Genomic DNA, 13,770 nt, shown 5'->3' with positions numbered 1-13,770 from the left:
GATTACTTTGAGATTTCAGCACAACATGAGACTCAAAGATTGGATTATACCTATTAGGAAAATAAAACAAAGTAGGAATAAAAATTACATTTATCCAGTTAGCACCATTTGGCATGTCACCACTTTCAGATACAACATGTGGAACTCTCATAGAGACCAAAGAGGAGATGGTAAAAACGGACTTACATGTAATGCTAATATTGTCATCGCATCAATTTAGGTGACCTACAACCTATCCAATGTTTGATGACAACAGCCGGGAGCCATTTTCACCCAGGTGAATTCAGTCTTCCACAAAGTAGCCAGGCCTATTCCAGAAGGAGTCAAAATTGTCGAAGTAGGACATGCCCAAGTCCTTGGTAAGACGCATTAACCACTGGTGAAGAGACCAAAGTGAGTGATATAGGGGAACTGGTTAATAATTACATTGGTAGAAGTTTTTATAGTTTACAGATTTTACAGATGGCTCCAAGGACCCAGATAGTGGTCATACAGGAGCAGGCATTTACATTACGCAAGTTGATGTAGAGTTATGTTGAAGACTAACTGTCAGTATACTCTGTTGAACTGATGGCGATTAGTAGTAGCTGCCCTCCAGGACGTTTAACCTATCAGAATTGTAGTATGCTCAGATTCTGTATTGAATAGTTTGTCATCTGCTGCCTGTGACTGGAACGAATTGCAAAAATCGCTGAAGTTGGAGACTTTTATCTCCCTCAACAACTTTAAACATCTGCTATCTGAGCAGCTAACCAATCGCTGCAGCTGTACATAGTCCATCCGGTAAATAGCCCACCCAATTTACCTACCTCATCCCCATACTGTTTTTATTTATTTACTTTTCTGCTCTTTTGCACACCAGTATCTCTACCTGCACATGACCATCTGATAATTTATCACTCCAGTGTTAATCTGCTAAATTGTAATTATTCGCCTACCTCCTCATGCCTTCTGCACACAATGTATATATACTCTTTTTTCATTTTTTTTCTACTGTGTTATTGACTTGTTTATTGTTTACTCCAAGTGTAACTCCGTGTTGTTGTCTGTTGTCTATGCTTTATCTTGGCCAGGTCACAGTTGTAAATGAGAACTTGTTCTCAACTAGCCTACCTGGTTAAATAAAGGTGAAATAAAAAATAAAAAATAAATACATTTAATAGAAGTGACCTACTATTGGAGGCATTATTGTTATTATGGAGAATCGAGAGACAAGGTGTAGTGAATTCGGGAGTGGGCCAAATGACCTTTAAAAAGATATACAATTTATATTCATGCTCCACTGTGTAGAAGTGAAATCAAATGTAAGATTAGAGCCATTATGATAGATGTATGGCAACAGAGGTAGGAATCAGAGTCCAAGGGCGGCATTTTTATGCCCTCCAAAGAAAGGTTGGTGGACTAAGATTCAAGGGTCAGATTAGGACGGAAGTGGTAGTTTTTGCTAGGAAATTGTACATTGCATTTATTATATCCTTATATCTGGTTGGCAAGCATGCAAATGGTTTGTGTATGGTGGATGAAACAATAAAGCATGTGTTGATGTATTGTTGTAAGTACCGGTATGAGGAAAAGAGGGAAAGATAGATGTGTAGGGATTTGGTGGATGAGGGAGGGTTTGAAGTTAGTAGGGCTCTTTTTTATTTTCTTTGTAGTACAGGATTAGATAGTAGGGTTTAGTTTATCTTAATGTTTCTTTATTAATTTAGTCTATACTGTGATTGACTACACACTCCAGTACAGTAGGTGGCGGAATTCACATCTAACGTTTGTTTGCGGACCACCATAATATTATAGAAGAAGATTAAGTTTTCGTAATTTCCGGTGTTAGCAAAAATATTGTTGTTGTTTTTTTTGTTGCGCTGGTGGAACGACAGGCTGAGGTGAAAAGCCTGACTATGTCTTTATGTCAGTGACATAGAGGTGTTACACTAATAGGCATCTAACGATAAAGTAAACTGCAAGAAAGGTCAAAGGGGTTGGCAGAGTCCCATTCGGTAGTGCAACTAACGGAATAAATGTTAGTTAGCCATCCAGCTACAGTAACGTTGGCTAATAAGCAGAACATTAAGTATCTATCAGAAGTCTAATAGCTTGTTAGCTACGGACCCATCAACACCACCATCGTTTCAAATATATCGCCGTGTCTTAATTTGAGTGCGATGGGAAACGCCGCTACAGCTAAGAAAGGCAACGAACAAGAGAGCGGTAAGTGATTATTGCTATCTTCCCTGAAAAGCTAGATAACTAATGATGTTCGTTATTTCAAGAGCCAATTTGATAAAGGATTGCAGGCTAACGTTAGGGGACGAACTGGCTTAGCTAACTAACGTAACAATCGTTAGCAACAGTGGGCTAACGTTAACGAGCTAACAAGCTAGCTACACTGACAGTTGGGTAGACGATGCGGCCGTCGTACTACCAGCGGTGCAACAGGGTGGGGGAGGGAGGGTATACTAATTAATCTGTGTTTGAGTAACGTTAGCTAGCTAAACATTTTGGAAAGTGTCAGACAGTAAATAACAATTTGCATGTTAAATGTTGATATTCACGAAGACATTGGCTGTCCAGTTACTGTAGTTAGATAACCATCTACCTAATTTCGCAGCTACGTAAGTAAAGTAGTTAACGTTACTATAACGTGGTAAATTGAACTGTTTGCTAACGTTTTTTATTTCAGAAAACCGCTGACATTAAAGTGGAACTGGCAGCGTTTTAACTACTTTGCAAATATGAAACAGACAATCATCAGTTCATAATTTCAGTAAAAAATATAATATTCCCAGTTTATAATACAAAACCAACTTTGAAGTTTTAAAAATGTAAAACTAAACATTCCATGATGTAAGTTACTGCTACACTAAGGCATGAGTCTCGTGGCAGAATAAATGGATGCAGTTCAATGCATGATTCTTATTCACCAATACATTTTCAGGTTGTTAAAGTTTCAATGACATGGACAAAGGTAACTAAGGCAGGGAATGTCAATTAATCAAACTAGCAAGGGCAATGATCCCCAAGTCAGTCATAACTAATATGTATTTATGTAGCAAGCTAAAAACAGAGCCTAATGTTAGCTAGCTAGCTAACTGCTAGCGGGGCGTAATGTCATTGGAGGAGTGGATGACTGACTGACTTTTTCCCCCTTGTATCGTTTTTCAGTAGCTACACAGCTAGAGATGCACGTGTCATTTTGTTAACGAGCAAGAAATGTGAATAACTTTGCTCGCTAGCTATACTGAACGACTGTTGTCCGGTCAGCATATCGCTTGTGTTCGCAAAGTCACTCTGGCAAGCTATGTACTTCAGAGCACTCTTGTCTGAAGGTGCCAGCCTACCTTGCCATGGTTGTTTGATCTATAAGACTGCACACATAATAATAATCAATAATGTTGCTCTTTATTTAGCCATCTTACATAAAAAACTTTATTTGTTCATAAAAAATGGTGAATAACTCACCACAGGTTAATAATGCTTGAAAGAATGCACATAACTCTGCTATGTTGTATTGGAGAGTCTCGGTCTTAAATAATTTTCCACACAGTCTGTGCCTGTATTTAGTTTTCATGCTAGTGAGGGCTGAGAATCCACTCACATAGGTATGTGGTTGCAAAGGGCATCAGTGTCTTAATAGCGCTATTTGCCAAGGCAAGAAACTCTGAGCTCAGCCCTATTCTGATTAAATTCAATTTTCACAGAACCGCCTGTTGCAATTTCGATGAGGCTCTTTTGTTCAGATAGACTGAATCCAGTTGTTTGTATCGTCCATTTCGGGAAATTACCTGCGTAATTGCGCACCCAGCTCACTCAGGTGCTTCGCTATATCACATTTGACATTGTCCATAAGCTTGAGTTCATTTGCACCAAGAAAATCATACAATGATGGAAAGACCTGTGTGTTGTCCTTGTTAATGCAGACAGAAAAAAGCTCCAACTTCTTAATCATAGCCTCAACTTTGTCCCGCACATTTAATATAGATGTGACGCGTCCCTGTAATCCTAGATTCAGATTATTCAGGCGAGAAAAAACATCACCCACTGAGAAACTCGTAATGACTCAAGTGGTCAGACAAGTGAAAATTATGGTTGTAAAGAAAACTTTAAGCTTGTCTCTCAATTTTAAAAAAAACGTGTCAATACTTTGCCCCTTGATAACCAGCGCACTTCTGTATGTTGTAAATGCGTTACATGGTCACTGCCCACATCATTGCATAGTGCAGAAAATACACGAGAGTTCAGGGGCCTTGCTTTAACAGTTAACCATTTTCACTGTAGTGTCCAAAACATCTTTCAAGCTATCAGGCATTCCCTTGGCAGCAAGAGCCTCAGTGTATGCTGCAGTGTACCCAAGTGGCATCGGGAGCAACTGCTTGCACACGCGTTCCCACTCCACTATGTTTCCCTGTCATGGCTTTTGCGTCATCAGTACAGATACCAACGTGAGCAGCAGCTACGTTTGGCTCATACAGACCTTTAGTGGAATTCCTGCGAGAGAGTAACGGGTAATGTGATTGGATTTACATTTTGACTCGGCTACCTGTATTTGTCATTTTGTTATTTCGTTGAACACTAGATGGTGTAACTTTTTATTTTTGGCAGTGAAACTACTCGGGCGAGAGAAACCTTGCCCAAATGTATTGCTGAGTTGCAAAATATAAATGGACTGTTTGAAAATGTGAAGGAAAAAAATGTAAAAAATTACTTTTGTATTTTTTAAAAATGTTTCACATTTTATTTGGCGTACCCCCAATGGCATTGGTCTAAACTCATACAGCATTGTTTACCCTCTCTTAAGCCTTACCCCCACCCATTTCTTTAAGGATTCACATGTGAGGCAATGTGGTAAACAGGCTATATCAAATAAAATCTACTTTTATTTGTCACAGGTTACAAAAGGTGTAAACGGTAGAGATAGTACTTGCATAGTAGCAATATCAAAAACAAAAAGTGTCCAGATAAAAATATTTTATAATTATTAGATGACACTTACCCAACCCACTTGTCTAAATTGATGGGTCATGTGAAGGAAATGCAATTACCAAACCCCAGCCACATCGAGCTAAGTGGATGGGTCACTATTGTCTAGACATGTACACATGTTAATGAAACACAATAGATGGCTGTAATCACTCCCAGAAACACCTGGCTAATTTGGTGGGTGATGTAATAATCTGGCCGAAGTGGACTCTTGTTTAGACATTTAGCTAGCCAGGTAGGTAGCTTGCTAAACAATGAACAGGCATAATCTCAACTCTTACTGCTACCAATACCAACATTGTCATAGCTGTAGTATGGATCTGCAGGTAGAAACTATGTTCAATGTTAGCTAGCAAAAGATTAGGCTGTAACTAGCAACGCAAATAGATTTCTGATTTGAATAATATTACTACGCAGATCATACACGTAACGTAAGCTAGTGAGCCAGCAAGCTAACGTTCGCTTGCTAACTAACAGTATGCATTAACTTGCAATATCACGGCAGACTGGAACCATTTAACTCCGTTTTGTTGTAGCTACATCTTGTTTGGCCAGCGTTGTGCAGAAAGTAGCCCATAACGTTTTCCAACTGATATGTCGATAGCGCCTGCTAAATTCAGGGCATCAATGTTGTTAAGAAAAGTAGCAAAACTTTTGTAGTTCTCGATGTCTAAAGTTATATCTTTAAAAAATGGCACGGTAGAAAGGAGTAGCAACACATACTGATCAGCTCGCATAACAGCACGCTACATGGCAGACCAATCCAAACTCATCTCCCGGCATGTCCAGCTCATCCATTTTCTCAGCCAATCATGGCTAGTGGGACGGTTCCTTTCTTTTTCCGTGACTAAACTAAGGAGGCTCGTAATTAAACAATGTATTCGTGTTTATGGATTGAGTACAAGTTTAAGGCACATGAAAGTTAACATGTTTCAGAAGGCATGTTTATGTTCAAATGCCTCCAGTGAAATGCGTCATATACCTTGTTTCCTGGAACAAGTCAGGTATTAGCATTAATCCATTCGGGTGTATGTTGTGGCTTTCATAAATGCGTTCTCATGATCTAAAGTTGCGCTGTTGCAACTGCCTGTAAATACACAGTCCAGTTCAAAATGAATGATGTCATGCCTGTGGCAATGGCTTGTTTGCAAAAATAACTTCTACAGCTCTGATTGGCTATGGTGCACCGGTCTGCGTAGACTCTGGTCCTGGACGTGACGGATGTTTAATTTACTGCATTGTCTATTAACCTTTCTGGCGCAGGCGTTCCACCTCGACAACTTGTGTCATACATCAAAATAAAGCTTAATGTCTTGTTAACCCAGTCACTGTGTCAGATTTCAAAAAGGCTTTAAGGCGAAAGCACACCATGCGATTATCTGAGGACAGCGCCCCGCATACAAAAGCATAAAAACATTCTTCAACCAGGCAGGTGCGCCATGAAAGTCAGAAATAGCGATATAATAAATAGTGATATAATAAATGTTTACCTTTGAAGATCTTCTTCTGTTGGCACTCAAAAAGGTCCCAGCTACATAAAATGGTCCTTCTTTATATCCCAAAAACTCAGTTTAGCTGGCGCGCTTCATTCAATAATCCACTGGTTTCCCTCCTTCAAAATGCACACAAAATGAATCCCAAACGTTACCAATAAACTTCTCCGAACAAGTCAAACAACGTTTATAATCAAACCTCGGGTACCCTAATACGTAAATCAATGATACAATTTAAGACGGAGAATCGTTATTGTCTTTACCGGAGATAAACAACAAAGAACGAGCTCTTATCCACACGCATGAAAACATTACAGCCAAAATGGGAGAAATAAGTGGCTCTAAGTGGCATTTTAACAAATTTTTCCATAAACAAGCCTGAAACTCTAAAGACTGTTGACATCTAGTGGAAACCCTAGGAACTGCAATCTGGGAGGATTTCGCCTCATAATAAACATGACAGCCATTGGAATCAGTGGTTGGCTGAAAATATATATTTTTTTGGATGGTTTGTCCTTGGGGTTTTGCCTGCCATAGCAGTTCTGTTATACTCAGACATTATTTTAAGTTTTAGACATTTTAGTGTTTTCTATCCAAATCTACCAATTATATGCATATAATAGCTTCTGGGCCTGAGTAACAGGCAGTTTACTTTGGGCATGCTTTTCATCTAGACGTCAAAATGCTGCCCTCTAGCCCAAAGAGGTTAATTGTCCAAATCAATCATATCACCTCTACCTTACCTGCCACCCTAGACCCACTTCAATTTGCTTACCGCCCCAATAGATCCACAGACAATGCAATCGCCTGCACACTGCCCTGTCCATCTGAACTAGAGTCATACCTATGTAAGAATGCTGTTCATTGACTCAGCATTTAACACCATAGTACCCTCAAAGCTCATAAAGCTTGAGGCCGTGGGTCTGAACCCCACCCTGTGCAGCTGGGTCCTGGACTTCCTGAGGGGTCGCCCCCAGGTGTTGAAGTTAGGAAACACCTCTTCGCGCAAGGGTGTGTGCTCAGCCCCCTACTATACTCCCTGTTCACCAATGACTGCATGGCCAACCACGCCTCCACCTCAATCATCAAGTTTGCAGATTACATAACAGTAGTAGGCTTGATTACCAACAACAATGAAACAACCGACAGAGAGGAGGTGAGGCCTCTGGGAGTGTGGTGCCAGGAAAACAACCTCTCGTGCAACGTCAACAAAACTAAGGAGATGATCGTGAACTTCAGGAAACAGCAGTTGGACCGCAGTGGAGAAGGTGGAAAGCTTCTGTGTATACCAAGTTCCTTGGTGTACACATCACTGACAAACTGAAATGGTCCACCCACAAAGACAGTGCGGTGTAGGCACCACAGCGCTTCTTCAACCTCAGGAGGCTGAAGAAATTTGGTTTAACTCCTAAAACGCTCACAAACCTTTACAGATGCACAATTGAGAGCATCCTTTAAAGCTGTATCACAGCCTGTTATGGCAACTGCACTGCCCACAAAAGTTTGTCAAAGCTGGGTCTGAGACTGAAGAGACTGAAAAACAGCTCCTATCTCAAGGCCATCAGACTGCTGAACAGCCATCATTAGCACATCAGAGTCGGCTGCATACAGACATCGATTTGGAATCACTGGCCACTTTTAGAAATGGATCACTAGCCACTTTAATAACCTTTCCGTATCTAGCATTACTGATCTGATATGTATAAACTGCACTCCACACTATTTTACTGTATCTTAGTCATTTTAATTGTGTGTAAATTTTGCATCACCCATATATGTATATACTGTACTCTATTCTATGCCACAGTATCTTAGTCCAATGCTGCTCTGACAGATGTATATAGTCTTAATCCATTCCTTATTTAACGTGCCTTAGGCATGCTGCAAGGAGGCATGAGTACAGCAGATGTGGCCAGGGCAATAAATTGCAATGTCCGTACTGTGAGACGTCTAAGATAGTGCTACAGGGAGACAGGATGGACAGCTGATCGTCCTCGCAGTGGCAGATCACGTGTAACAACACCTGCACAGGATCGGTACATCTGAACATCGCACCTGTGGGACAGGTACAGGATGACAACAACAACTGCCCGAGTTACACCAGGAACACACAATCCCTCCATCAGGACTCGGACTGTCCGCAATAGGCTGAGAGAGGCTGGGCTGAGGACTTGTTGGCCTGTTGTAAGGCAGGTCCTCACCAGACATCACCGGCAACAACGTCGCCTATGAGCACAATCTAGAGGTCGACCGATTATGATTTTTTAACGGCGATACCAATTATTAGAGGACCAGAGAAAGCCGATACTGATTATTCGGCTGATTTGTATATATTTCTTGTAATAATGACAATTACAACTATGCTGAATGAACAATGAACACTTATTTTAACTTAATATAATATATCAATAAAATCTATTTAGTCTCAAATAAATAATGAAACATGTTCAATTTGGTTTACATAATGCAAAAACAAAGTGTTGGAGAAGAAAGTATAAGTGCAATATGTGCCATGTAAAAAAGCTAAGGTTTAAGTTCCTTGCTCAGAACATGAGAACATATGAAAGCTGGTGGTTCCTTTTATTAACATGAGTCTTCAATATTCCCAGGTAAGAGGTTTGAGTTATTATAGGACTATTTCTCTCTATACCATTTGTATTTCATATACCTTTGACTTTAGTATTGCCATCCTAATCTCGGGAGTTGATAAGCTTGAAATCATAAACAGCTGCTGGCAAACGCAGTAAAGTGCTGTTTGAATGAATGCTTACGAGCCCGCTGCGCCTACCACTGCTCAGACTGCTCAAATCATAGACTTAATTATAATATAATCTCACAGAAATACGAGCCTTAGGTCATTAATATGGTTAAATCCGGAATCTATCATTTCGAAAACAAAATGTTTATTCTTTCAGTGAAATACGGAACGTTCCGTATTTTATGTAACGGGTGGCATCCATGAGTCTAAATATTGCTGTTAGATTGCACAACCTTCAATGTTATGTCATAATTACGTACAATTCTGGCATATTAGTTTGCAACGAGCCAGGCGGCCCAAACTGCTGCATATACCCTGACTCTGCGTGCAATGAACGCAAGAGAAGTGACACAATTTCCCCAGTTTAATATTGCCTGCCCAAAATGTCGTGACTTTAAAAAAAAATCCAATATGTACTTTACTCTCATAAAAAGGTTAGATGGAAACCTGTTTAATGTCAATCCATTTTGAGGATGCTGGAATTTATTTTTGGGATTAATGTGCACATGCCCACAAGAGACTTTTGAAGTAACCTAAACTGAATAAAACATTGTGTTCATGCCACATATAACAGGTAATACATTTTGGCAATTTTTAAGCATTATGGTCGAGGTGCGCAAGGAATAGCCACTGATTGGAGAGGAGGCAGAGCATGTGTTAAGCTTTCCTGAATAACTGGACCTGCCGGGAGCATATGTGGCCACATTTATTATAGGACGACTTGTGATAATGATGATCTGAAAGAGACGGCACATCTCAATATCAGAAGTAAAAATATTTTTAAAAGGTACGAATTTGAAGTTAGCCTGAACATGAAAGTTGGTTTGATGTCTCTAGCTTGAAACGGTTCAAGAGTTACTGTTGGTGTTACAATTCTTAACCTCTTACAACTATTATTATATGATAAGATAGCCTGAAAGGTTTAAAGTTGGTTTTGTAACTTAACTGACCAAGGAGCAGGGCTATTTTAAATAGCTACCACTATATTACTGTGGTTCTACTTCAAACCATGTTAATTTATGCAAATGTGAAATTATTAAGTATAAGTAATATCAAATCTGAATGCATTTTAAGTTGGGTCAGTCTGAACATCTCAACATTAGTTTAGCGTTGACATCTTTATTGTGACTCGTTTCAGGAAACTAGGCTTATGTCGCACGTCACTACTTCACAGGAGAGCCATTAGAACTTTTTGGGCAGAAATGCCTTCTGGAACATGTGAACTTTCATGTGTCATAATAACAAACTTCTATTCCATATGTAAATACGAATACAATTGTTAAATTACGAGCCTAGTTGGTTGAGTCATGGAAAACGACAGCAACCGTCCCGCTAGCCATGATTGGCTGAGATAATGAGTGAGCTGGACATGCCGAAAGATTAGTTTGGATTGGTCTGCCATGTTGCACGCTTCTGTCTATAATATGAGTTGGTCATGTGTAGGTATTCCTTTCTAATGCTTTAAAAAAAAAAATATATCACGTAGTAGAACTGCATAAGTGTTGCTCTCCACTTTCTGGAAGACCGAGTTTTGAAATTAGTGGATTAGAGTACGATAGCTAAGGAGAGGGAGAAAATTCTGACATTTGATTGCAACTATTCAGACTAAGTCGACAAGAGAACCCAGAATGCTCCGGATTACATCTTCAAACTAAGGGCAACCATGGCATCCATGACAGAGGGGAGATTTGTCAGAAAATGTACCTCAATGAAGGGGTTGGATATGCCACTGTACTCCGTTGCCCATATATCGCGCCGGGTCCACGGTGTCTTAACGTACCCATGATTGCATTCTGACCGCAGTGCAGGTCAGTGTAAACAAGCATAACAGTAGGGTTTGAATCTGCCCAAAAGCGTAGGGACGGCTCTGTTTTCTGTAAGTGCCGGTCACTGGTCAAGTAGCCTGTAAGACTCATTTTCAGCCGGAAACTTTTTCCACAGTCAAACTGTATTCCTTCCTAGTGCAGCCTGAGTGCCATAGATAAAAACTGGGCACAGCTTCGTCACTGTCATGGCTTCACCATTACTTTACTGAAAACCGTGTGTCTCTAGCCCAAATGGTTCAAAAGGTATGAATGTGCCCCACATGGCGGTATGCGCAAATGTTCCAAAATGTCATTTGTGGGAAAGTGCCATTCTAAAATGCACATGCGATTGGTTTCATGGACGAAGATGGAAATATCTATTTAGAAAGAGGGGATATCTTTGCTTGGTTATATGACTAGGATATTGCCTCTGACTGCTTGACAATAAAATAAAGTTTATTTTGAAAACCAAGTTCCACACAAAAGCGTTATGACTGGGGGACAGTGCCAAGAGTGTGGAAAGCTGTCATCAAGGGAAAGGGTGGCTACTTTTGAAGAATCTCAAATATAAAATATATTTCGATTTTTTTTTAAAAACACTTTTGGTTACTACATGATTTCATGTGTGTTATTTCGTAGTTTTGATGTCTTCACTATTATTCCACAATGTACAAGATAGTAAAAATGAAGAAAAACCCTGGAATGAGACGGTATGCCCAAACTTTTGACTGGTACTGTATATTTTTTTCTACATATTCTACAGGTACCAGATGTATTATTTGTCCATTCTACAATGTAATCTAATAAAAATAATGTTATCAAGTTGTAGTGATGGGCATGCAACAGACTATAAAACTCTGGAGAACCTTTATGCACTACCACTAGAGAGCAATATCACCTTTGTTTAAATAGCCTATATCATAGACCTAGATGTATTGTTTACAAAATATTGAACGTTCTTGAACAAAGTGCATCGTTTTGTGATGCAATGTTTTTGTACGTTTTTAAAACACATTTTTGCTGTTAATCTAGTATGAAAGTGAAAATAGTTTAGACGGGGGTCTAGAGTTCCGAAGCGGCTTTCTTTTACAAGAACTGAAGTACAGTTGAACAGGAAGCCCATACTATGTTAGTGTGTGGTTAGTCAAGCATTGCAGTTTGCAATTCATCACAAACAGGAAGTGTATATCACTCTGTATGGCCTCCAGTTGAAAAACGGTTTGGTTACCTTTTAGCTGGAAGTTTGATCTAGTCGTTGGGAAGGGAAAAACGCCATTTCAATTCTAAATGGCCCAGGGAAAGGATCATTCCTTCCTAAAGCTGGACGACCTTGCCAGCCGATTCTTCAACAGGTATCGCAAAGGCAACCAAGAGCAAAAAGCCCAGGAGAGTGAGGGGCCTCATGTCTCAGAGTTCACCATCATTTGGGATAAGTTGAGTAAGTTACTGTGTGCTCTTCATGCTGTAGCTATCAAAATAGGCAGGTGTAACCAAGTGGGTCTAATTATTAGACGAGCTCAAACTCTCAACTTGTGTAGCTGCTTTTATTTGATTATTGCTGACGTCAACGTTGGCAAAACTCTAACCAGTAAATATTAAGTTTCTAGTGAATACACCCCTGGTATCTTTATGGCTACATGGACACAGTAACACTTGACTTTTTGGTGCTTTTTCTAAATGAGTCTATACGCTTTAACTGAGCCTTGTGTTTCCTTCAAACTTGTCAGGGCTGATAATTAAACCAGAGTGAGACCAGACTGGTGCTTTAGGCTAAACTAAAGGCACATAGGGTCTGAAAAAACAAAAGATTAATCTTAAAACACACTAAAGTTTTAACAGAAGCAAATGGTATGAAACCAGAAGTGACCTACTTGTTTTTATTGGGGTTTTTTTCTTGTCATATGACAACCATGGAACTTGCTTGATTCCTCAATGTTACGAACTATAGAAGCATTCGGTTGATCTTCACCATGGATCTAAAATTGCATGGAGAGTTAGGTTAGTTCTTACACGGAGTCAGTCCCATAAAACACTACCTAGTGCTACGTGCCCTGGAATCCAGTGCCCAAAGTCAGGAAGTTATTAGATAATGTATTGAATTCACCAGGAATAAAACACACCAGTAACTAGGTCTATGTAGCTATTTGTTCTTCTTAAAACCTTCTTTGTAACTTCGATGATGCATCGTACACAAACTGCACTGTCATCAACGTGTAATGTATATTGTAAATGCGCAGCATCATTGTTGCAGTCAGTCTCTGTTGCCTCGTCTGAATGAGATCTCTGTCCTGTCATTTTCTTTGTGCCACTTCTTGGCCGGGGAGGGTGGATGGTTTGTATTCTATTCTGATTTTTATTTTTTATTTTAAACACTTTTTTCTCTTTCTAATGATCTATCCTTAACAGTCCAATGTTACGTTCAATGTCAGTTAGAGGGGTCAGTGAGCTTTCAAACAGCTAGTGAGAGACGTAGTCTCCCTTACCAGTTAGGCCTACTATCATGTCAGACATGAGAGGCCCATGGAAATAGACGCCCCTATTATCGTGTAGTTACAGCAGTGAGCTACAACTCCTGCTACCGACAGACAGGAAGTTCTCCAATGACATGGCTTATGCTGCATGCAGAAAACCCGGTCAGCTCAACAGCTAGCTCAGTCTTAACGTTTTGCCTTTTAGAGACATAATTGCGATTTAGACAAATCTGATATGTAGACATAGTTGGGCTGAAATCCAGTCA

General features: G+C 39.8%; 1 protein-coding gene across 2 annotated transcripts in view; it reads left to right on the top strand.

Moving 5' to 3' along the window:
- The first annotated feature begins 1,835 nt into the window (after window positions 1-1,835).
- The window catches only part of prkacba (protein kinase, cAMP-dependent, catalytic, beta a), a 30,118-nt gene continuing 18,183 nt past the window's right edge, over window positions 1,836-13,770 (top strand). Inside the window, exon 1 of one of the 2 annotated variants that reach the window (XM_035774592.2) lies at window positions 1,836-2,208. In XM_035774592.2, coding sequence (XP_035630485.1) covers window positions 2,163-2,208 — 46 coding nt within the window. In that variant the 5' untranslated portion in view covers window positions 1,836-2,162. Of the gene's footprint in view, window positions 2,209-12,212; window positions 12,472-13,770 lie in introns of those variants that run through there. The other variant, XM_035774590.2, reaches the window with a different exon arrangement.

This window comes from Oncorhynchus keta, chromosome 8 (genome assembly GCF_023373465.1).
Source record: "Oncorhynchus keta strain PuntledgeMale-10-30-2019 chromosome 8, Oket_V2, whole genome shotgun sequence".
NCBI lineage: Eukaryota > Metazoa > Chordata > Actinopteri > Salmoniformes > Salmonidae > Oncorhynchus > Oncorhynchus keta.
Note: the sequence above shows the minus strand (reverse complement) of the source record. Positions and strands in the feature narration are given on the sequence as shown.